This window comes from Indicator indicator, chromosome 1 (genome assembly GCF_027791375.1).
Source record: "Indicator indicator isolate 239-I01 chromosome 1, UM_Iind_1.1, whole genome shotgun sequence".
Classification (NCBI taxonomy): domain Eukaryota; kingdom Metazoa; phylum Chordata; class Aves; order Piciformes; family Indicatoridae; genus Indicator; species Indicator indicator.
Genome location: NC_072010.1, coordinates 129,560,142 through 129,584,949, shown reverse-complemented (window position 1 = coordinate 129,584,949; position 24,808 = coordinate 129,560,142). Strand labels below are relative to the sequence as shown.

General features: G+C 45.5%; 1 protein-coding gene across 1 annotated transcript in view; it reads right to left on the bottom strand.

Moving 5' to 3' along the window:
• Nucleotides 1-24,808, bottom strand: part of PHKA2 (phosphorylase kinase regulatory subunit alpha 2) — a 47,302-nt gene that overhangs the window by 17,048 nt on the left and 5,446 nt on the right. Inside the window, exons 3-17 of the mRNA XM_054399860.1 lie at nt 23,715-23,762; nt 22,313-22,481; nt 20,714-20,796; nt 20,375-20,455; nt 18,504-18,602; nt 18,051-18,197; nt 17,156-17,209; nt 16,423-16,545; nt 14,032-14,127; nt 13,455-13,562; nt 12,654-12,732; nt 10,716-10,850; nt 2,917-3,026; nt 1,210-1,354; nt 150-228 (exon numbers count right to left, since the gene is read on the bottom strand). Of these exons, the coding sequence (XP_054255835.1) occupies nt 150-228; nt 1,210-1,354; nt 2,917-3,026; nt 10,716-10,850; nt 12,654-12,732; nt 13,455-13,562; nt 14,032-14,127; nt 16,423-16,545; nt 17,156-17,209; nt 18,051-18,197; nt 18,504-18,602; nt 20,375-20,455; nt 20,714-20,796; nt 22,313-22,481; nt 23,715-23,762 (1,556 nt within the window). The remainder of the gene's footprint in view (nt 1-149; nt 229-1,209; nt 1,355-2,916; nt 3,027-10,715; nt 10,851-12,653; nt 12,733-13,454; nt 13,563-14,031; nt 14,128-16,422; nt 16,546-17,155; nt 17,210-18,050; nt 18,198-18,503; nt 18,603-20,374; nt 20,456-20,713; nt 20,797-22,312; nt 22,482-23,714; nt 23,763-24,808) is intronic.

Here is a 24,808-nt window from a genome sequence, read left to right as displayed (position 1 = left end):
TCATGACTAAAACATGTCCAGTAGCTGTGAAAGATAATTCTTAAAAATGGAAGCCCAAGTCTGTGCATTATCACAAGTCCAAACCAGAGGCTTGAACAAAATTCAATTAATAAAATGGTGGGTACCATCATTTGGGGTTCTGACATTACCTTGCACCTCCAAAATAACCATCCTCCAATTTTCTTATGGTGGCAAGGACAGCTGGATGAATGTCAGTGCCATCGTTAACTGTAAAAGAAGAATGGAAGAGTTGAAGCTTACCAAGACATTCCTAAATCGCTGTGTCCAAACAGTGGATTTCTGGCTGCTCTTTACAAAGGAAAGCAGAGAAATTTAATCACAATCCCACAACTGCTATCAGTAAGAGATTATTCCCCAAAAAAAAGGCAAACAAAAACCCAACCCTGAGACAAGATTTCTCAAGGCAAAACCTACCTCCTTCAGGGCAAATTCCAAAGGGATTTCTATCAAATTTCTTTGGACAGAAGTAGTATGGAGATGAGGTGGTGCAAGGATATAAAGGAGGAGTAAAACCAAAACAAAATATTACCATGTCACCCAAATTCTAGCAGTGAAAGCAGCAGGAAGAGGGAGGGGACTCTGCCTCTCTGCTCTTGTAAGACCTCACCTGGAGCACTGCCTTCAGTTCTGGTGCCCCCAGTACAGGGACATGAGGGACATGGAACTGTTGGAGAGGAGGCAATGATCAGAGGGCTGCACATCCTCCCCTATGGGGACAGGCTGAGAGAGCTGAGGATGTTCAGCTTGCAGAAGACCCAGGGAGACCTTAGAGCAGCCTTCCAGTACCTGAAGGGGGCTACAGGAGAGCTGGGGAGGGACTTTTTGCATGGGCTTGTAGTGATAGGATGAGAGGGAAAGGATTGAAGCTTGGGGAGGGCAGATTTAGACTGGAGATTAGGCAGAAATTCTTCAGAGTGAAGGTGGTGAGACACTGGAACAGATTGCCCAGGGAGGTCATGGATACCCCTTTTCCTGGAGGTGTTCAAGGCCAGGCTGGATGAGGCCTTGAGCAACCTGGGCTGGCAGAAGGTGTCCAAACCCATGGCAGTGGGGTTGGAACTGGATGATCTTTAAGGCCTCTTCCAAACCAAACCATGCTATGAGATGTTGAAACACTGATGTCATCAACTTCTACCCTCCACTCCTGCAGTTATCTATTCTGCTTGAAAGAGAGAAAATTCATTTTACCAAGCATTGTGTGGGTGATGGGAAATGTCAGGGTTGGTCTCCCTGTCATCCTCCAACAAGAAGTGAGGTAAGCCAGCTCTGTCTTGAGCATCTCCACAATCATCTGATTGTCTAGAGCCAGGTAGAAGTGATGCTGATCAGTAAACTGGAGAAGGGAGAAATATGGCACATGAGTAGCTGTCATGGCTCTCCTGAGTTTTGTTCCATTTTCTCTCTTAAATCACTCACAAAAGCTACCTGAGCTATTCTTGAGCACAGCACAGACTGCATGAATTAATCTGTTGAGGCCTGTGACTATTAAAACAAAATCCATGCTTGTTCAGAGACCATTTTCTTACTCTCATAGGGCTGTGAAAAAAGTAAAGCATACAAATGAAAAGTAGACAATGACAGCCAAGAAGTAGAATCTTCCCAGTAATGAATGACAGCCATCTATGATCTGTACTACTCTGAACAGGTTTAAGTGCATGCTGGTGACTGGGAAGCATCCAGTTCTGGAGTCCCCAGAAGAAAAGGGACATGGAGCTGCTGGAGCAGGTCCAGAGGAGACCACAAATGATCAGAGTGCTGGAGAACCTCCCCTGTGGGGACAGGCTGAAAGAGTGGGGGCTGTTCAGCCTGGAGAAGAGAAGGCTCTGGAGAGATCTTAGAGCAGCCTTCCAGTACCTGAAGGGAGCTACAAGAAAGCTGGGGAGGGGCTTTTTACTTGGGTTGGTGGTGATAGGACAAGAGGGAGTGGATTGAAGCTTGTGGAAGGCAGATTTAGAGTGGATTAGGAAGAAATTCTTTCAAGTGAGGGTGGTGAGACACTGGAACAGGTTGTCCAGGGAGGTTGTGGCTGCCCCTCCCTGGAGGTGTTCCAGGCCAGGTTGGATGTGGCCTTGAGCAACCTGGGCTGGTGGGAGGCATTCCTGCCCATTGCAGGGGGTTGGAAATGAATGATGATTAAGGTCCCTCCAACCCAAACCATTCTATGAATCTAAGAATAAATGTTTCAGATTTCATTAAATGTGTAAATAAAAACCATTAATTCTGGGAGGACCCAAACCTCCTGCACTAACCAGAATCATAGAACACTAGAGGTTGGAAGGGACCTCCAGAGATCATCAGGTCCAACCCCCCTGCCAGAGCAGGAGCACCCAGGGTAGTCTGCACAGGAAAGCACCCAGGTGGGTTTCGAAAGTCTCCAGAGGAAGAGACTCTGCAACGCCCCTGGGCAGCCTGCTCCAGGGCTCTGTCACCCTCACTGTAAAGAAGGATCTCCTCATGTTGAGCTGAAACCTTCTATGTTCAAGACACAGTCAGCAAAGACAGACCCACTGACCCTTTGAACAATACAATGCAAAGATTACAGCTTAGTCTTTTGGGAGAGACCTTTCACACTGATATAAAACAGAATTTTCTATCACAGGAATCAGCTGTAGCATTTTTTCCTTAGCTAGAATGGTGCTTTGGGCAGAGATCAGTAACAACTTTGTGCTGTTGATTTGCTGTGTTCTCCTAAGGTGAAGTCAAAGGCTCTGTATGCCAGAACAGGGACTTGTCAGCACTCCTACCATGTTGATATCCAACACTCAAAGCAAGGCACATCTGCTTCAGCAGCCCCGCTCTGCCTAAAGCAGAGTGACAGCACAGCAAAGCAAAGGGCTTCAGTAATGATTAACCATGAGGTAAGCAGTGATTTCCCTGCCAGCTTTACATGCTCACCTGAGGGGTAAAAGCAAATATTTGATTTCTTATCACGTACAGCTTGGAGGTGCCCAACACTCCAATGTGTCTGTGTGGCCTCCCACTTAGCTTCATCTTCCTATTCCGGCCTGAAAGAAAAGGGAAAAAAAAACAAAACAATTTTAGACAAGGAGAAATAGAATCACAGAATCCACACCTGGCAAGGAAACAATTTTACTGGCATATCACAGACTCATTGAGGTTGGAAAAGACCTCGAAGATCATCAAGTCCAACTCTAACCCAACTACTGTGACCACTAAACCATGTCCTGAAGCATCACAGCTACAGCTTCTTCAACACCTCCAGGGATGGCAACTCCACCGGATTTCAACTGGAGATAAGGAAGAAATGCTTCCCAGTGAGGGTGGTGAGACACTGAAACAGGTTGCCCAGGGAGGTCATGGATGCCCCCTTCCTGGAGGTGTTCAAGGCCAGGCTAGTCAAAGGTGTCCCTGCCCATGGCAGGGAGGTTGGAAGTAGATGATCCTTAAGGTGTCTTCCAACCTAAACTGTTCTGTGAATCTATGACAAACAGGCCTCTAGGGCCACTGCTGAAGAACTAGAACATACATAAAGTCCTGTGTTTAGAAAAGCCCTAAAGCCTGCTAGATATGCAATAGAGACAGAGACTCAGAGCAGCTCAACTCAGCAGCAGCTCAACTCAGCTCAGGGTTGGAAAGAAAATTATGAAGCAGCTAACAACCCAAAGATGCTCTGATAGCAGCATGGCTTCCCTGATTTGGAGCAGAAAACTCTGCAGGCTGTCTTCTGGTAGAATGCCAACCATGCTGCCCAGGTTCCAGACTTTAAACAGAAGTACTTTTGACTTCTGGGAAGAAAAGAAAACATTTGCAACTTTTCCAGACATTTGTTCTAAAGCCAGTTTTCTCTGTGGAAATAGCTCCTGCACAACAAACAAAGAGTCAGTTCTTGCCTAACTCTCAGGGCACAGGGAAAACTGCATTTTGGCCACTTTTCCTAGTATGTCGGTATGAGCTGAAATTCCCCCCCCCACCAACAATAACCAGGCTAGCCCAGTCTGGAAGCAAATGAAAAGCTGTATTTACAAGCAAAGTCTAAAATCTACAATGAAATGCAATGAATATGTACAAATATACAAAATTCACAACATTCACAAATATATACAATCAACAGAAAAAGCACAACCGATCTCCCTTTGCTTCCCCCCAAGGGGACCCTCCCAAAGGGGCCTCTCTCTCTCCCAGGAGCTTCCCCCCAGACCCCCCTGGACAGAGAAGCACAGTTAGTTAGAGCAGAAAGTTGTTAACTTAGCTGCCAAGGTCAGTGTGTTATCTTCAGCCAGAAGAGAAGAAAACAGCAGCCAGACAGCCCAGCAGCTGCCCCCACTGCCGAACGCAGAATGTGCAGAATGCCTACTTTGTTTTGGGTAATAGTTCTTAAACATTTCTATCTATCCAATGGAAGTGTTTAGAACAATCAGTATTTTGCTTTCTTACACCCAATAGTGACTTATTTACATTCTTTCACTTTCTCTGTTCTGAACTTTGCAAGGAAAAATTAAAAAGACAGTTTCAAACCATCACAGTCCACCCCTTCTAAACAATTCCATTGGCTGCTACTATCATTTATCTAATCTAAAATAATATCTACAACACTAGGTGAATAAAGACCATAGTCCATTCCGGCTATCTCAGATGTAGATGATTCAAAAGAGTCAAATCACAGGAAAAACAGCAAACAGTTTGTTTCCTCGCAGATGGAGCGAAGAAAGGAACAGGGACTCTCAGGTGACTCAGGGCTCTCAGGGTTTGTGCACCGTAGATCTCATGGACTCTCCTCTTGGGCGCAATGCTGTATCTGCGCAACACTCTGAATTTAACCTCTCTCAGCCAAAGTTAGATTTCTTTCTGGAATACACTGAATTTCACCATTTTCTTGCATCACCCAATAGGTGTGACCAGGACCTTCAGCAGAAACCACCCCTCGGACAGGTTTGGCCTCTCCTGAAGGAGAAAATACCCAAACAGTTTTGCCTAACAGATTCTTTTCTCTGATAACAGGAACTCTATCACCTTCCTCCTTTCGCAACAAATCTGATTGGGCAGGTCCAGCTCAATTCACTGAACCTCTACTATTCACCAACCAGGTTGCTTGTGCTAAATGTTTCTCCCAGTTTTTCAAAGATCCACCCCCCATGGCTTTGAGAGTGGTTTTCAGCAAACCGTTGTAGCGTTCGATCTTCCCTGCAGCTGGTGCATAGTAGGGAATGTGGAATATCCACTCGATGCCGTGCTCTTTGGCCCAGTTTTTCACAAGATTGTTCTTGAAATGAGTTCCGTTGTCTGACTCAATCCTCTCTGGAGTTCCGTGTCTCCACAGGATTTGTCTTTCCAGACCAAGAATGGTGTTACGTGCAGTTGCATGAGGAACTGGATAAGTTTCCAGCCATCCAGTGCTTGCCTCTACCATAGTCAGCACATACTGCTTACCAGATGGAGAACGAGGTAGAGTGATGTAGTCAATCTGCCAGGCTTCACCATACTTGTACTTGGACCATCGGTCACCGTACCACAAGGGCTTGATCCGCTTTGCCTGCTTAATAGCAGCACAAATGTCACAGTCATGGATGACTTGTGTGATAGCATCCATGGAAATGTCAATGGATCTGTCACGAGCCCATCGGTAGGTTGCATCTCTGCCTTGATGTCCTGACGAGTCATGGGCCCACCGAGCTAAGAACAGCTCACCTCGGTGTTTCCAGTCAAGATCAGGATCAGGATCAGAGTTTGTGTCCACCTGGGAAACTCTTGCAGCTAGATCTGCCTGATGGTTGTGTTGTTGTTCTTCAGTAGCTTTGCTCTTAGGAACGTGAGCATCGATGTGTCTCACTTTCACTGGGATTATCTCAATGCGAGCAGCAATGTCTTGCCACAGATCTGCAGCCCAGATTGGCTTTCCTTTCCTCTGCCAGCCATTCTTCTTCCAGTCTTTCAGCCAACCCCACAAGGCATTGGCTACCATCCACGAGTCAGTGTAGAGATAAAGCTTTGGCCATCTCTCACGTTCAGCTATGTTAAGAGCTAGCTGGACAGCTTTTACCTCTGCGAATTGACTGGATTCTCCTTCTCCATCTCTCGCTTCTGCAACTCTGCGCGTTGGGCTCCACACTGCAGATTTCCATCTCTGCTTGTTCCCAACAAAACAACAGGAACCGTCTGTGAACAAAGCATATCTCTTTTCATCATCAGACAGATCACTGTAAGGAGGAGCTTCCTCTGCACGAGTTACTCTCTCCTCTGGAGGTTTTGCACAGCTTGTGCCTTCTGGCCAGTTTGTGATCACCTCCACCAAACCAGGCCTTTCGAGATTTCCCATTCGAGCTCTCTGTGTTATCAGAGCCATCCACTTAGACCAGGTAGCATCTGTTGCATGATGTGGTGAAGAACCTTTGCCTTTGAACATCCAATTCAGAACTGGCAATCTAGGAGCTAGAAGAAGTTGTGACTCAGTTCCAATCACTTCAGAAGCAGCTTTCACTCCTTCATAAGCAGCTAAAATCTCTTTCTCTGTTGGAGTGTAGTTTGCCTCTGAGCCTCTGTAGCCACGACCCCAGACACCAAGAGGACGTCCTCGTGTCTCCCCTGGAGCTCTTTGCCATAAGCACCAGGTTGGGCCATTGTCACTCGCTGCTGTGTACAGAATGTTCTTAATGTCTGGACCAGTTCGGACAGGTCCCAGACCCATCGCTTGGACTACCTCTCGCTTGATCTGGTCAAAGGCTGCTTGTTGCTCAGGACCCCATTGGAAACTGTTTCTCTTTCGAGTCACATCATAGAGAGGTTTCACAATCTGACTGTATCCAGGAATGTGCAGTCTCCAAAATCCCACTATGCCTAAGAAACGCAGAGTTTCTTTCTTGTTGGTGGGATTTGCCATGGTGGAGACTCTGTTTATCACATCCATTGGGATGTGACGGCGACCATCTTGCCACCGCACTCCCAGAAACTGGATTTCTCTGGCAGGTCCTTTCACCTTGTCTCGCTTGATAGCGAAACCAGCTTGCAAGAGAATGTCAAGGATTTTGTTACCTTTCTCGAAGACTTCTTCAGCAGTCTCACCCCAGACGATGATGTCATCGATGAACTGAATGTGTTCTGGAGCTCCACCTTTCTCCAAAGCATCATGGATCACTGCATGGCAGATGGTTGAACTGTGAATCCACCCCTGGGGCAAACGATTGAATGTGTACTGAATGCCTCTCCAGGTGAAAGCAAACTGAGGCCTGCATTCCTCTGCTATGGGAATAGAGAAGAAAGCATTAGCAATGTCTATGGTAGCATACCATTTGGCCTGCTTGGATTCCAGCTCTCATTGGAGTTCCATCATGTCTGGTACAGCTGCACTCATGGGTGGAGTTACTTCATTCAAGGCACGGAAATCAACTGTCAGACGCCACTCTCCATTCTGCTTTCTCACAGGCCAGATTGGACTGTTGAAAGGTGAATGAGTTTTGCTGATGACCTTCTGACTCTCCAACTGACGAATCAAGTTTTGAATGGGCACCAAAGAGTCACGGTTGGTTCTGTATTGTCTGTGATGCACAGTTTGAGAAGCAACCGGCAGCTTTACATCCTCTATCTCATGTTGTCCCACAACTGCAGATTCATCTGAAAGCTCAGGTCTAATGGACAACTTCAATTTTCCTCCATCAATTTCTACAGTTGCTATTCCAAAAGCCCATTTGTAACCCTTAGGGTCTTTAAAAGGCCCTTCTCTCAGAAAATCAATTCCCAAAATACAAGGTGCATTAGGACCTGTTACAATAGTATGTTTCTTCCACTGCTTCCCAGTTAAACTTATGTCAACCTCTATCTTAAACAACTCTTGAGATCCACCAGTGACTCCCTGAATAGTTATAGATTCTCCCCCTTGATAATTTGATGGTATTATGGTGCACTGAGCTCCTGTGTCAACCAAGGCCCTGTACTTCTGAAATTCTGAAGTGCCAGGCCACTGGATGTACACATCCCAATAGATTCTGTTATCTCCATTATCCCTTACCTCCCCCTGGCGGAAGGCAGGGCACCCCTAATGGTGGGGATTACCTCCACATGTACAGCTGGCACAACGTCCAGCACCAGAATTAGGATCACTGTTGGAGCTATCAGAGTTGTTCTGGGAAACTGAGGAAGTGACAGCTACCCTCCTGGTATTGCTACCTCGGGATCTGCCCCTCTGCAGCTCCCGTAACCTCTTGAAAAGATCAGAAGTTGGTTGACCATCCCATCTGTTCATGTTCTCACCAAACTGATCACGCAGAGTTATCCAGATACTGCCACGTGATTGCTTCTGCTCTCTGTTTTGGTTTGACCTGTTCTGGAATGGCCTCCTTGGAGGACGTCTGTTCCTAACAGCTGAAACTTGTATCCATCTGGAGGAAGAGGAATCAGAATCATCCCCCTTCATCAAGTTGGATATGGAGGTTTTAAGTTCCTCCTTCAGCTCTTTCATGCAATTCTTTATCTCTCCAGACAGAGTTTCAATGGCTGAAACCAAAGAAGTACGTGCAAGACTATCCTCCAACTGCCTCATTTGGTCAGTGAAATGGCCAACAGTGGGAGGCACTCCACCATAATTTCTTGCCACAATCCTGCTTGCCAGAATAGTAGCATAATTAGGAGGAGCAAGCTTAATGAGCTTTTTGGCAAGGCCTGTTCCAACAGGAATTTCATCAGGATTCAGAGTCTTATGATCTCCATACATTACTTCCCTCACAGCAAACTCTCTCAGACGCTTGATTCCCTCAGCTATTGTGGTCCAAGGCTTAGGGTTCCATGGTAAATCATCTCTGCTGGGGTACCTCAGCGAGACTGCCAGTAGGAGGCGTGCCCACAGAGAAGCTTTACCAATGCACTTGCCTAGATGCCTGTCTATGCCAGTATCCTTTGAGAGCATCCCCAACTGAGAGGCCGACTTGTCGCCTACCACCAATGCTGGGGCTCCCATATCAAAACACCTGGCTAGCCAAGACAGGACTGGCTCATTATCTCCTCTGATGTAATCCTTCCTCACATGTCTAATTTCCTGTCTGGGTGCATTAGCTGACTGTATGTCATCCTCATCCTCATCATCATCATCATCCTGAGGTCGCTGTCCCCATAATCCTGTTGTAATCCTCCGTTGAATTTCCTTGAGTTCAGAGGCTCTGCCAGCAGTTGCTAATCTACCAGGGTCTACATCCTGACCTACATCTCCATCATCCATGTGGGGTCTCAAGAGGTCTACCAGAGTTTTAAGGCTAACCCTCTCTTCCTCATCAGAAGGATCTTTCTTAACAGAGGGACCCTGAGTAGAAGGACCCTCATCTCCATCTGCACCATCTCCTGCAGCATCTGCATCTCCTCCTGCAGCTCCTTTACGCTTTCTGCTTACAGTGGCCACCAAATTTACTGGATTGGTTTTCACATTCACAGCAGAGTTGGAAGAACAAGTAGCCTTATGTCTTTCTTGACACAGTGCTATCAGTAGCCATATGGTTATTCCAAGAAGCAACAAAATTAAGGCTAGCACAAGATATCTAGGGTACCACTGGTTCCAAGGACCCTCTGTAGTTGTAAGAGGAGTAACAAACTCAAATGTGTCTGCTAGCAGATCCATAGTTGAGTTACCATAGCTTCTTAGCCCAATAAGACCACAACAGAATTCACCAACATTCAGTAACTTGTTCTTAACCCAAAGAAACGACTTATATGCCACATATCTCACAATCTTGTCTATCATGCAAGAAATGGCCCATCTGTAGACAATTGCACCGATAATAGATGAAATAAAATTACTCAAAATCCAAAACAGCTTCATTTTGCTTCCTAATCTGAGCAGAAATAAATCAAACAAGCAATCGAGCCCGAGTTGGAGCGCCAAAAATAAAAAGTGTGTCGGTGTGAGCTGAAATTCCCCCCCCACCAACAATAACCAGGCTAGCCCAGTCTGGAAGCAAATGAAAAGCTGTATTTACAAGCAAAGTCTAAAATCTACAATGAAATGCAATGAATATGTACAAATATACAAAATTCACAACATTCACAAATATATACAATCAACAGAAAAAGCACAACCGATCTCCCTTTGCTTCCCCGCAAGGGGACCCTCCCAAAGGGGCCTCTCTTTCTCCCAGGAGCTTCCCCCCAGACCCCCCTGGACAGAGAAGCACAGTTAGTTAGAGCAGAAAGTTGTTAACTTAGCTGCCAAGGTCAGTGTGTTATCTTCAGCCAGAAGAGAAGAAGAAGAAAACAGCAGCCAGACAGCCCAGCAGCTGCCCCCACTGCCGAACGCAGAATGTGCAGAATGCCTACTTTGTTTTGGGTGATAGTTCTTAAACATTTCTATCTATCCAATGGAAGTGTTTAGAACAATCGTTATTTTGCTTTCTTACACCCAATAGTGACTTATTTACATTCTTTCACTTTCTCTGTTCTGAACTTTGCAAGGAAAAATTAAAAAGACAGTTTCAAACCATCACACCTAAGGAGGCAGTTTCCTTTCTCCTCCTGGGATTCTCATATTTAAGAAGGAAGTTCTCATTTTTGTTAAGCTCCTTTGCACAAATACAATGGTTTCAAATCAAAGAAATTTTAAATCAAAGAAATTGTAAGTTTTAAATCAAAGAAATTGATTTAAATGAAAGCAGTTAAATAAAAGAAATTGAGACAAGGTGAAGAAAGAAAAACAAAGTGAACTGCAACCTTAAAAAATACCTTGCACAGCAGCAGAGAGGCTTCCACCATCAAATACCTACCCAGCATGGTGTAGAGGTTACTGAGGATGCGAGCTGGCTGCACTCTGAGTGGATAGATATCAGCAATGCTCTGAACACTGATGCCATGGTCTTGCAAGAGACTCTTGATTTGATTGGATTCTGCCAAGACAGTTACTGCAAAACAGGAAACAAAACCTCTACTAAGAGCCAATGTTCTACCTTTTTTGAACTGTCTCTGCCACTGACTCTTAATTAATTCATTTAGTTGACTAAAAAGACATCAAGGCCTCACTGCTTTCTTGACTTCTGAGCCTGTGAGACCAAAAGGAATTGCAAGAGGGCATCAGTCAGATTTTGGCTCTCTACTTCTCAACATGCCTTGGCATTCTTGTCCACTCTACTCCAACCTCCTGCTCAAAGCAGGGTCAGCTCTGAGGTTATGCAGATTCACAGATTGCATTGGGTTGGAAGGGACCTCAAAGGTCATCTTGTCCAACCCCCCTGCAGGTAGCAAGGACACCAACTAGATCAGGCTGCCCTGGGACACATCCATTCTGATCTTGAACGTCTCCAGGGACAGGACCTCAAAAGCACATCCCTGGGGAACCTGTTCCAGTATTTCACCACTCGTTGTAAACAACTTCCTTCTGAGGTCCAACCTAAATCTCCCCTGCTTCAGTTTCAAACCATTGCCCCTTGTCCTATCACTCCAAGCCCTTCTAAACAGTCCCTGCTCAGTTTTCCTGTAGGTCCCCTTCAGATACTGAAATGTAGCTCTGAGGTTTCCCTGGAGCCTTCTCTTTTCCAGGCTGAACAGCCCAAATTCTTTCAGCCTGTGAAAGAATTTTTTTCTCTGTTTCTTTCAATTTCTTTCAGTACAACTACTTTAGATCATGCAGTCTCTTTTTGCAGACAAGGGGAAAAATAACCTGAAAATCTTTGCTTTTTAATACACTACACTACAACAGCACAGTGAGGAACACGTGCTGGTATTTGTACAGCAAATAAATATTACACAGGCCATAAAATGGCAAAAAGTAAGTCCCAAAATCAGAGGACTTTGCAATCCAGGTCCTGATCCCACCTCTTGTCCTGCTTGAGGTTTTGCTTATATTAGGTGGCTAATTGGTTTGGGACTAACAAATCAATCTTTCTACTTGCATTCTAAATGTTTGTCAAAGAACACCAAAAATAAGCATTTTGTACTAGAAATGAAACATTTTTGAAAACCAAAATCCCACTCCTGTGAGATACCAACAAGGAGTAAACAAGCACCTGCCCACATCATAGCATCACTGACAAAGGTGACCCCTGATAAATGGGCTGGGAGCTTTTCCAGAGCATTACAGGCCATTGAAAAGCCTTTGAAGCCCTGATCAGCAGCAGCAGATGTTTGCTCTCTAGTTTTGGCTGTTCCTGCACTGACTAGAGAAGCTACTCCCTGGAGCAGCCAAAAGAGCTGGCTTCTTTTGAGCAGGAGCTTGGAGACCTCAAGAGGAACCTCCCAACTTGAATTACCTTGTGACTGCCTCACCTGTGTATAGAGATCCTCCCTGGTGCCTCTGAGAGGGGGCTGCACAGAAACCTAACTCAGCTAAACCACATCTCACCAGTTCAGCTCTCTCTTGCTAGAGCCCACCAAGATTTTCCTTTTCATTATAAGATGGACTCTGCCACTCTCCAAGCCCTGACAGGTCTTAGCATTTTAACAAATGCAGCTTTAAAAGTTTGTTAAACTTGATCTTTCCTGCTGGAAAAAGGCAAGGTAGGCAAAGAACCTCAAGGCAATCAATCCTTCTCATAGTTATCATCCACATACCCCTAGGCAATCAATAGTTCTCACAAGTGTCATCTACATGTATTACAAAACTCCATATTCCTTTTAAACTTCTCTTTCCTCTCTCCTCTACAGAGGGACTTCACCATCCCATGATCCAATTCATCTATAACATAGACACACACAAAAAAAAGTCCCACCTTGTACCACAACATCAGGTTTAAATCCAGTGGAAAATCTCCTGTTTAAGGGATCAATTTCACCTGCAGCAAGAAATCCCTGGAGTAAAGGCAAAAGAAAGAAAAAGAGAAAGGAAACAAATAAAACTTAATTAAAAAGGCTTCTGGTAACATCTACAGGAAAGCTTAACCAATCATTTTATCAGGACAGCAGGGCTGGAAGCCTGATTGAAATACCCCATCCATTAAACAGGGCATTCAATAAGGGCTGCAAGGTATTTTGGAAGAACAAGAAATGGTTAGGACAGACACAACCTGTATGTTCATACATTCATAGAAAGGTTTAGGTGGGAAGGGACCCTGATGATCATCTAGTTCCAACCCCCCTGCCATGGGCAGGGACACCTTCCAATAGAACAGGTCACTAAAGGCCTCATCCAACCTGGCCTTGAACACCTCCAGGGAGGAGGCATCCACAGCCTCTCTGGGCAACCTGTTCCAGTGTCTGACCACCCTCACTGGAAATAGTTGCTTCCTAATCTCCAGTCTCCATCTGCCCTTCTCAAGCTGAAATCCATTCCCTCTCATCCTATCACTACCAGCCCTTGACAACCTGTTCCCCTTGGTGAGACACAGACAATTCTGTATCTATACACACACACAAAAAAAGAGGTCCTGAAAGTTCAGAATCACTCCTTCGTGGTTCATGCTCCTAGTGCAAAACACTTTGAGCCCTACCTGTCAACCACATTGTACTGTAAGCTCAAGCCACCTCAAAATCAAATGAAAAGAAAGCTCACCTACTGTACAAGAAACCATTACCTCTGCTAACAGGCAGCTAAGGACATACAATGACTGGCCCCAAAGGTGAGGCAACTTTCCCACTGGGACACGGTCCACAGAGTGAGGATTTTCATACTCCTCATCTACCTGAAAACAAATACACAGAAAAGAAACATTACCCTAAAGCTGTGAAGAGTAATCAGTAACATGGACGTGTTCAAAAAAACATAGTCCAAATATAGAATCATAGAATAGTCTGGGTTGGAAGGGACCTCCAAAGGTCATCTAGTCCAACCCCCTCTGCAGTATCCTCTCCCTTCCTAACCTGCCATTGCTAGAGACATTGAGATCTCTTCCCTTCTGCAGGCTGAACACCCCCAGCTCCCTCAGCCTGTCCTCACAGCAGAAGTGCTCCAGCCCCATGATGATCCTCATGGCCCTCCTCTGGACCCACTCCATCAGGTCCATGTCCTTCCTGCGTTGAGAGCTCCAGAGCTGGACACAGCACTGCAGGTGAGGTCTCACCAGAGCAGAGTAAGGTGGCAGAATCCCCTCACTCCATCTGCTGGCCACCCATACTCTGCACACTGAAGGGGCTGCTGCATTTTCATCCTACCTTTTCTGCAGGGACTGCATACAGCTCAGGCATCAGCACTATTCCATTCTTCTCTCTAATCAATATTCCTTCCAGAGCCTCTCTATACTCCTGGATCTAGAAGCATGTTTGAAAGAGAGCGAGAATTCACAATCACAGTCAGCAAACTCAAACCAGTCAAGTTAGAGGATTTGGTACTTCTCAATAGCACTTTTCTGCTGAAAAAACGGAAAAGTGGGGAGGGAGGAATCCTGACTTGCTGATGAAAGCTCAGGGTTTAAATTCTCAGAGACTGTTCCAGCCTCTCAGTATTATGAAGCTCAGAAACATGGCCACCCATCTTTAACCTATAACACACTTCAGCAGTAGAAAAATTCCAATATATTCCCATCAAAAAGCCACTGGAACAAATCCTACATGGAATTTCCAGCTGGAACTGGATGTCAGGACTGCCAATATTCACAAAAACAAAGTTGCTTTCTCCCAGGCACATTTGTCTATGGTTTTCTGACTTCTGCTTTGCAGGAATGGGAAATCAGTTTCTCTTCACAGATTCTCTTAAAAAATTGCCCCATGGAAAACTTCAAATAGGTTCAAATTGTTTAAAAATCTCTAATTTAACAGAACAGAGAAACCTCTTCTTATGAACAGTCAGACATCTTATGAATAGGAATATCAGACTTAATACAAACTAAAGAACATTTAATATTCTTTTTACTACATCCTTTATTTTATTCCATTTAATTATCCCATTCCAAGTTTTTTAGTTCCAGGGAAGCTGTTTTCAAGCATACTATCAGCACCTGCCTCTGCAATCCTATTACTGCTATTCCTTTCTGAGTACAGTGGAACAGGCCAAACAAGGCAGCCACAGGAAAAGGACACTGAGATTTTCCTTCTCTGCTCTTTTTGAGTCCTCAGGGGGTTCATTTCTCTAACAATTGCTGCCACTGCCATCACGTGTTTGCAGCAGTAACTGAGGAAGACTAGACAGGCATCTGAGTGTCCCAGTGACTCATTCAGCTATATTTAAACAGTGGGAAGCAGGAGCAATTATCCAGTCTGCCCATGTCCTAGCACACCAGGTACATACTGCCCCAGCCAGGTACATACTGTCCCAGATAACCCAACTAAATTCTACAGGCTGCTTTGTGAGGTGGTGTTTTATTGACTGAGTGATATTTCAGTACACTTGCTGATTTTTCCCTTCATTAATCATAGAATCACAGAATGGCTCAGGTTGGAAGGGACCTCACAGCTTATCTCCTCCAACCTCCCCACCATAGGCAGGGACACCTCTCAACCAGACTCAGCTGCTCAAGGCCTCATCCAACCTGGCATTACACACCCCCAAGGAAGAGGCATCCACAACCTCCTTGGGCAACCTGTTCCAGAGTCTCACCACCCTCACACTGAGGAACTTCTTCCCAAGATCCAGTCTAACCCTGCCCTCCCTCAGATTGAAACCACTCCCTCTTGTCCTGTCTCTAGACACCCTCAGGATAAATTCCTCTGCAGCGTTCCTGAAGGATCCCTTGAAGTACTGGGAGGAAGTTCTAAGGTCTCCCTGGAGTATTCTCTTCTCTAGGCTGAATAATGTCATTTGTGTCTTCACCAGGCTATTTGTAGTGTTCAGGAAAGCAACTTAACATTTCCAGTGTCAGAAGTATTTCACTTGATTTCCATCTAGTACAGCAAGAGGCCTTTTTTGTTTAACATTTTCTGGTTTGTTTCTGATGTCATTTTATTTGTGAGGGGTTATGTGTAGCAATCTCTTGTCTCTCTGCATGATTTTAAACTACACTTATATTTCAATCCCTTCAAGCCACAAATCTACAGAGATCCTGGTATGAATACTTCTAGTCCAGGCTACTTGTCACTCTTGAATTCATCAAAACTCTCCAAGTGCCATTCTAACTTTTGGCAGGTTGACACAGCAAAGGCACAAAGTAACTTAGAGGATTTGTGAAAGTGAAATGGCTCCTCACAATCCAACCCCAAATCTGCCTGACTGTTCAAAAGGATCAAAAAATACTACAAATCTTGTTCTCAGCAGCCAAGCCACTGAATTCAGGAGAAAAAGAAGATAGTCTCATGCCAAAGCAATTAGTAATGGGGCACCAAACCAGGTAAAAAGAGAGAACCAGGCAAATAAATCCCCCAGCTGGACCACATCAGCTAATGAAGCCACTCAACCTGTTAAAAGAGAGTGTAATGAGGCCCCAGCATGCACAACACTGCAGCCTCTACCACTTGATGAACTCCCCAGAAAGGTGAGATTGGATAAAGATTACTCCCAACCTGCTGCTGGGGTAGCCAACTGCAACTCAAAATAAGCAAGAAGCAAAGCAACAAGATACTGTGGGCAAATGGCTTTGCATTTCCACTCAAAGCACTTTCTTCTTTCCTCACCTGAATTCTGTCCTCATTAAATACTCCATCAATTAGAAAGTATGTCCAGAACACTGGCCACTCACACTCAATGTTCTCAAAGAGCTTCAGCTCAGCAGGGTCATAGTGCAGCCTGCTTGGATCCTAAAAATTCAAATCACACTCATTTAGTCACAGTGCTAAATTAGTCACTCATATTCTACTCACAATGGAAAGCTCTTTGATACAAGTTATTAAAATAAAGAAACCAACACCACCCACCAGAAACAGGTGCCATGAAGTCTCTTGGCTTTCACATTGTCTCCAAATCATTTAATGTTTCCCTAGACAAACTGACTCTTCCCAGTCTCAGAATCCAGCTGTCACCCAAATAATCTTGGATTGAATTAGGTTGAAAATATTTTGGGATGCTTCAGAGACATAGCTTTTGCTTAGGCACTGTAAGTATAAAGGGTTCATTTCTTCCAGAACTATGAATTAAATTCTGTCCTCAATAACTGGTTTTCAAACTCTTAGCCTCTTTCAGATATGTGCCATTTTTAGGGTGGATACTTGGTTTACCTCCAGATCCATTAAAATATCTTCACCTCTTCACATAAATGTGACCAGAAATTCATAGAATGGTTTGGGACCTTAAAGATCATTTAGTTCCAACCCCCATGCCATGGGCAGGGACACCATCCACTAAACCAGGTGGCCGTATATAAAGAAGAGAGAAAACTCTTCAAATGCTTCCTGAAGACACATAAAGTACCTCTCTGGGTGTCTTGTAGCCATCTCTGAGGAAGCGACAGCAGCCGTAGCGGCCCTGGGAAAAACAGCAAGATTGGAGAGAACTTCACAGCCTGGTCTTCCTCACAGGCTCACACCAGCATGGGAATATCTGCTGAGTTTGATCATACAATGGCTCGAGTTGGATGGGACCTCAGAGATCATCTCTTCCAACCTCCCTGCCATGGGCAGGGACATTCTCAGCTAGACTCATCTGCTCAAGGCCTCACCCACCCCCAGGGAGGAGGCATCCACAGCCTCCCCGGGCAGCCCATTCCAGAGTCTCACCACCCTCACACTGAAGAACTTCTTCCTAAGATCCACTCTAACCCTGCTCTGCCTCAGCTTCAAACCATTCCCCCTCGTCCTGTGTGGGTGAGGTCTGAGCAGAGCAGAGCCCTGCTGCCCACACTCCTCTGGCTGCAGCCCAGCACACAGCTGCCTGCTGCGCTGCAGGAGGGCACTGCTGGCTCATGGGCAGCTTCTCAGCCACCAACACCACCAAGGCTCTTTCTTCAGAGCTGCTCTCAACCCACTCTGCACCCAGCCTGGGTTTGTGCCTGGGACTGGCCAGCCCCAGCTGCAGGACCTTGCACTTTGCCAAAGGCACCAAGCTATGTGGTGTGCTGGACTTGCTTGAGGGCAGGGATGGCATCCAGAAGGGTCTTGTCAGGCTTGAGAAGTGGGACAGTGACAACTGCTTGAGGTGCAACAAGTCAAACTGGCTGAGTTTTAAGTATCACTTGGGGATTTCCCTCCCTCCCTTCCACACACAGATGAAACAAATCCAGCAAGCCTTGTTTAATTAGGAGTTTTGGTTAAGAGAGAGATTCTGCTTCTCTTTCCCTCTACATAATCCAAGTAAAGGAAACCCTTACCTGCAATTTGGATATGATTTCACTCTTGGTTACATTAACAAGGTTTAGATCCTCCACTGCAAAAGCTGGGTAAGAGATAATGGAGAGAAGTCCAGCATCTATCTCCTTTGAGGTGGATGCCCTTGGCAACATGGAGTACAGAATAGACTGAGTGAAACAGGAACAGAAGAGAGGGACGTCAAACAATTCAGCTATTTCAAAACACTATGCAAAGTGCCAATGCAACAGACCATGCTGCTAAGACAGACAACTCTGCTGCAATTATTTGTAACTAAGTTAGAACAAGAACCCTTCCATATGATCTACTAGGAACATGGTGAACAGCCTAGGCTGAAGCCAGCTTTATGATGTTAAATTCTTGGTTCAATTTAATTAACATTTCATTTAAAAACAGAAGGGTGTTGGTTTAACCCCTGGCAAAGGAAAACAAATGGCTGATTATTTTTTTTTTACCTGACAATGTTCTACTTCATCAGGAAGAACATGAATCACTGATTTGTGTCCCCCATGAGCTCCAAACAGATCTAGTTCATCAATTGCTTCCAAAGCAGCCTTCAAAAAAAAAAAAATCATTAAATACCTTTAAAACACCTTTAAAGCCAATATAGACCCTAGCACCTGTGCTTATAGAATCATAGAAGTTTGCTCCACAGACATTTTTTCATCTTTAAAGAGAAGCTTGGCAATGCTTTAGAAGTAGGACACAAGACTGATGTGCTGGTGACAATTTAAAGGCAATGTAAAATGTTAGGGAGCTAATGAAATAACAAAAATACTTAACAATAAATGCTTCTCCTGTTCCATGTTCTAAAATCACCCCCATTCAGTGGCCTTTCACTCCAGCCTGAGAGGAAGAGGAAGGCTTGCTCAAAGCATGCCAGAGTCAGCAGAGCTGGTGGCTCAAGAATAGAGGATCACCATCTCTCTGAGATGATTACTTCCCAAGGGAAAGAGAAATGAGACATCTGCTCGTCACACAGCCACAAGGAGAATCACCACATCCCATGCCTTTTAGCCATGATGCATTTGTCTAGTAAGGACAAGAGCAGCCCAAACACTGGGCATTTGGGCATTCCTCCTGTAGCCCAGCAGAACACAAAACCATGGGCAGCCTTAATGATGCAAAAAAATTAGACTGGGTTCCATTCCAAGTCATAGGCTCCATGCTGTAAAGCTGCCACAAAGCAGGTATGAGAGGAAGCATTTCTGAGCCAGATCCAAAAAAGGCATCATCTACTTATAGAATCATAGAATGGTTTGGGTTGGAAGGGACCTCCAAAGGTCATCCAGTCCAACCCCCTCTGCAGTCAGCAGGGACAGCCTTAACTAGATCAGGTTGCCCAGAGCCCTGTTGAGCCTCACCTTGAATATCCCCAGGGACGGGGCCCCAACCACCTCCTTGGGCAGCCTGTTTCAGTGTTCCATTACCCTCATGATAAAAGATACTTCACCTTCTGCAGCAGGGCTCCCAGCATGCCCCCAGAGTCCCCATCCCAATCAGCATTTGTATTGAACTCAGAGCCACAGAGAAGCAAAGCTGTGCACTGAGTCCTGCAGATCATCCTGACATCAGTGCACAAAGTCATACAGACATCACAGCACAGAAACATCTCATCCTTTGCCACAGACACTGCTCCATCTCTGGTCAGCTCAGCTGAGATCAATGCCAGCAGTTTCTCCCTCTTGCAGCCAGGCAAGATCTTGTTAACTAATAAACCCAGCTGCAGTGTAACTATACCTTTGGCCTTAGTGATATTTGGCTTGTTAGCCCCCCAGGCACCATCTAAAAAGGTAGTTGTCAGTTTACACATTTCTATTTATGGCCTTCTGAGCTTCATTTAGGATCTTCAGGACCCTGTGTTAGAGGGGAACCAGAAATACCACTTGGATTTAAGTCCATCTTTACTCATTTTCTCTCCAAGTTACTTGTGAATAGTTTCTCTTACTGATATTCTGCCATTCTCCAGAATTCACATCTGGCTTCATCTTAGCATGAAAGCATCAGACAGAATACTGGGGTTGGAGAATCAAGAAAGAGGGAGAGAAAACCAGAGACCACTTTATGAGGTGAAAGTATCAGATTCATGGCTCCAGGAATCTGATACCCCCCTTGCAATCTCCAGATCAGCTATGCTGAGGTCCTTGAATGAAATCACAAGGATTCGACACCAAAAAATACTCACTCACACCCCAACAAAAATTCTCATACAACCAGCTAAGTATTGCAGTGGCCAAGAGGACAATGCAAAGGAAGGCAGCAGGATTGTCAAGCCCTTCAGCGTGGCACAACAGGCAGGAAGAAGGTGTCAGGAAGTCATTCTCACTTTGGCCATCCCTACGGAGCTGGCGTTCAGTTCAGGGATGCCCTGGTTTGTCTTATCACCACGTTCCCAAATTCCATAATCCTGCAACAACATCATCAGGAAAAAGAAGATTGCATAATTATATACAGTGTTCTCCCCTCTGATCCCACCACAAAATCAGACCACTGCATGAAATTGGAGACTCTTTCTTTTAGGGCAAATAACCAAAAGAGCCCCTCCTGACAGCTTCTGCTATCTCCTCATGGAAAAAAGTCTACATGTTCCTTTTTCCATCAGTAAATAATTTTACACCCTCAGCTGAGCAGTGTTCAGGTAGTTTAGATACAAATGACTACTTACAGCAACTTTGTAGGCAGCTTCTATGTAAAAAACAAGGTTCTGAATAAAGGTAACTTCGTCGAGGGTGAAGATAATCCTTAACCCTGATGCAAAAAGGGGAAGAGAGGAATTGACATTGCATCAGAACTGCAATACTCACTCTTCAGTGACTTTCATGCTTTTGGTGATTTGCTGCCAAATACTGCCCACTGAGATCAATGGAAAAAGTCCTGCTGATTTCAAAAGATCAGGCAGCAGGCTTCAAAAGGTGCTGTTGATAAAATACTCCAAATGCCAACCAAACACCACTCCTGGGAGGGTGGCATTCCGGCCAGTGGGCACAAAGCACGGACATGTGAGCCAGCTCTGGTTCTCAAGAGCAGTACATCCCAATTCCCACAGCTCCCCACCCCTCTGCCTGCTTAGCGCTCTATCAAAGGACCATCAGGATCAGCAGGCATCCACTTTGCAGGTGTCAATTGCACAGGATTCTGAGGACAGATAAAACACATAAGGAACAACTCCTTAACCTCACAGTAAGACTACAGTTGAGAAAAGCCTAAGAATCACAGAACTGTCTGGTTGGAAGAGAGCTCCAAGCTCATCCAGTCCAACCTTCAACTCAGCACTGCAGGGTCAACACTAAACCATGTCTCTAAGCACCAGCTCCACACTGCTTGAACACCTCCAGGGATGGTGACTCCAGCACTGCTCTGGGCAGAACAATCCAATGCTTGAGAACCCTCCCACTGAAGAAATACTTCCTAACATCCATCCTGAACCTGCCCTGGTGCAGCTTGGAACCATTTCCTCTGCTCCTGTCCCTTGTCACCAAGGAGCAGAGGCTGCCCCCTCCTCACCCCAACCTCCCTTCAGGGAGCTGTAGAGAGCAATGAGGTCTCCCCTCAGCCTCCTCTTCTCCAGCCTGAACATCCCCAGCTCCCTCAGATGCTCCTCATAGGCCAGGGGCTCCAGGCCCTTCTCCAGCCTCATTGCCCTTCTCTGGACAGACTCCAGCTCCTGAATGTCTTAAAGACAAAACAGTGCCAGCAAGAAGAGGACTACAGTGACATTAGTGGCACCTGACTCAATGTCACTACTCTGAAGAAACCTGTTTGTCCATTAGGACACTCTATGTAGTCTTGAAACATGAAACTCTTCTCTGACACGACTCTATCTCATGTGTTTCTGTGCTAACAAACACTAATGGAATGGACACTGCCAATTACTATGAACATGCAATCCTAACTAAGCCACATCTCTTTCCCAGGGAAACACAGAATAGCTGAAGCTGGAAGGGACCTCACAGATCATCTACTTCAACCTCCCCACTATGGGCAAGGACACCTCTCAACTAGACTCAGCTGCTCATCCAATCTGGCCTTGAACACCCCCAGGGAAGAGGCAGCCACAGCCTTCCTGGCTCTCAGCAACCTCCCATTGAAGAACTTCCTCCTAAGATCCAGATTCCTGCTCTCCCTCAGCTTCACAAACCATTTCTCCTGAGTAATAATTGTGTGAAGGTCTTTGAAGCTAGTTACAGTTTCCTTTCTTTTTAAATGAGAGCTAGAATAGAAAAAGACTGCAACAACAGTCAAGGCTAAAATATCTTCTGCTTACCTGATGCTGTCATCTGTGCCAAGAAGAGCAGGTAAAGGGAAGTAGCATCCACTTGTAGATGCCCCCACTGGTCATCCCCAACCACTGTGGCACAAGTGGCAGAGTTATACTTGGCATGTAGGCAGTCCTTGGTGCTCTGTGTGTGCTTGAACTTCTCCACCTTATCCACCTGAAAAAACACCACAAGTCTCAAACAGAAAGGAAAAAATTCTCTTTCAAAATTAAGAACTTCTTTGAGCTGAATAGAAACTTGAAGTCTTGTTTTGTGTTACCTAACTTCAGTGTATTTTGATTGATCAGAGTGTGGTGGAGTCCTCATCCCTGGAGGTGTTCAAGAAGCACATGGACATAGCACTCGGGGATATGGTCTAGTCACCATGGAAGTGCTGGGTAGAAGATTGGACTTGATGGCCTTGGAGGTCTTTTCCAACCTTAATGATTCTGTGTTCTATGATAACAGAGTGCTTAAACATGACTCAACTTTAGGCTTCAGCTAAATCCACATCTCCTCAAGAAAGATTCAATGACCTTGTTGAATTCAGAGCTTGGTTACAGACATGCATCTTGGTGAAAATCAATTAGCATGGGCAAAACTGATTTGCTACAAGCACAGTCCCAAAATAGTGCAAGCAAGGTCAGTTTTGGTCATCATTGTAGGTTAGAGATTAACTGTCCTACCACAGAGCTAAATTCTTCCAGCAGACAGAGTCCAAGGGGCTGGACAGTCCATCCCAGAAGGTGGACACAGGAAACTAATTTGTTATTCCATCCCATATTCTTGCATCCCTATATAAGCAGACCTCATAGCCTGTTCTGTCTCTTTCTCTCTCCTCTCTGCTCTGGGCATTTGGTTTGTAGTGGGACCTTCTTGGCAAGCTGTTTTCTTGTGGCACAGCTGCCCCTAGTGTGCCCAGCTAGTGTGGGGGTAGTGCGGGTTGGGGGGGTGCATTGAGGCCTGGTAAACCTGTCTTGGTGGAAGACGGGGGGCAGTTGGGCCAACTCTGGCCCTACTGGGGCCTAGTGTTGTGGGGAGGTCTTGGCCTGGTTGCAGCCTAGCTGAGGCCTGGTGGGCTCAGCTGGGAAGCCAGGCCTGAATTGATTTTGATTTCGCATATATATGTATATATCCTTTTGCCTTTGTACCCTTTGTGTTTGATTTACTTTTTTAAGTAGTATTTCTGTTTAACCTCCAATTCTGTGTGTGTTTAGTCACTCCTTTGGGGTAAATTCATTCTGTCCTCAGTCCAGAGCTGTTTCATCTCACAACACAACAGCGATGAGTCTGGAAAAGACTCCCCACAGGCACACAAACACAAGAAAAGCTCAGTGTAGAGAAAGGACAGAAGGAGCACACAGTGCAGATGACCTGCTCTGTCAGTTCAGCTCCTAGCCATGCCGTTACCTGTCTCATCATGCACTGCAAGAGGCCTCGCATCAGCTTCACCACGTTCTGCAGGAACAAAACAGACCAGAGACACTCCTCAGCAGCTGTTACAAACAGCATTCAAAAGTGACAGAGCTCACACCCATTACCAACAACCAGAAGGAAAAAGCATCCTGTATTTGCCTGAAATGCTTTACAGGACTTTACTCCCACACCCCTATGTAGGAGAACAGATCTTTTTCCAAAGGTCCTCTCTAAACGGTGAGGCAACTTTCTGATCCTTTCATCCACCTAAGGATGAGGAATGCTGTATCTTGTGAGAATAATAATAATCATAGAATGGCTTAGGTTAGAAGGGGCCTAACAGATCATCTACTCCAACCTCCTCACCATGGGCAGGGACACCTCTCAGCTAGACTCAGATGCTCAAGGCCTCATCCAACCTGGCCTTCAACACCCCCAGGCATCCACAGCCTCTCCTGGACAGCCTATTCCAGAGTCTCACCACCCTTGTACTGAAGAACTTCCTCAGCTCCAGTCTAACCCTCTCTGCCTCAGCTTCAAACCATTCCCCTGTGTCCTATTGCTAGACACCCTTATGAAAAATCCCTCTACAGCCTTCCTGTAGAATCATTCTATGATTCTAACCCTGCTGGGAACACCACACACCATGTGCTACCTGCACAGATAGCAATGTTATAGGAACAAGGCACAAATATAAGAGAATGGTTTGGGTCATCCAGTCCAACCCTGCTGCAGCCAGCAGGGACATCCTCCACTAGATCAGGTTGCTCAGAGCCTTGTCCAGCTCACCTCGGATGGGGCCTCAATGACCTTCCTGGGCAACCTGTTGCAGCGTTCCAGCCCCCTCATGATGCAGAACTTGTTCCTCACATCCAATCTCAATCTGCTCTGCTCTCATTTCAACCATTGCCCCTGGTCCTGTCCCTGCAGGCCTTTGCAAACAGTCCCTCTGCAGCCTTCTTGCAGGCCCATTCTCTAAACTGGGAAAACCCTGAGTGATCCTAAACATTGAAGCAATGCAAAGACACCATTCCAAACCATGACTAAAAAATAAAACCGAAACAAAAAACAACCAAACAGCATCAGTG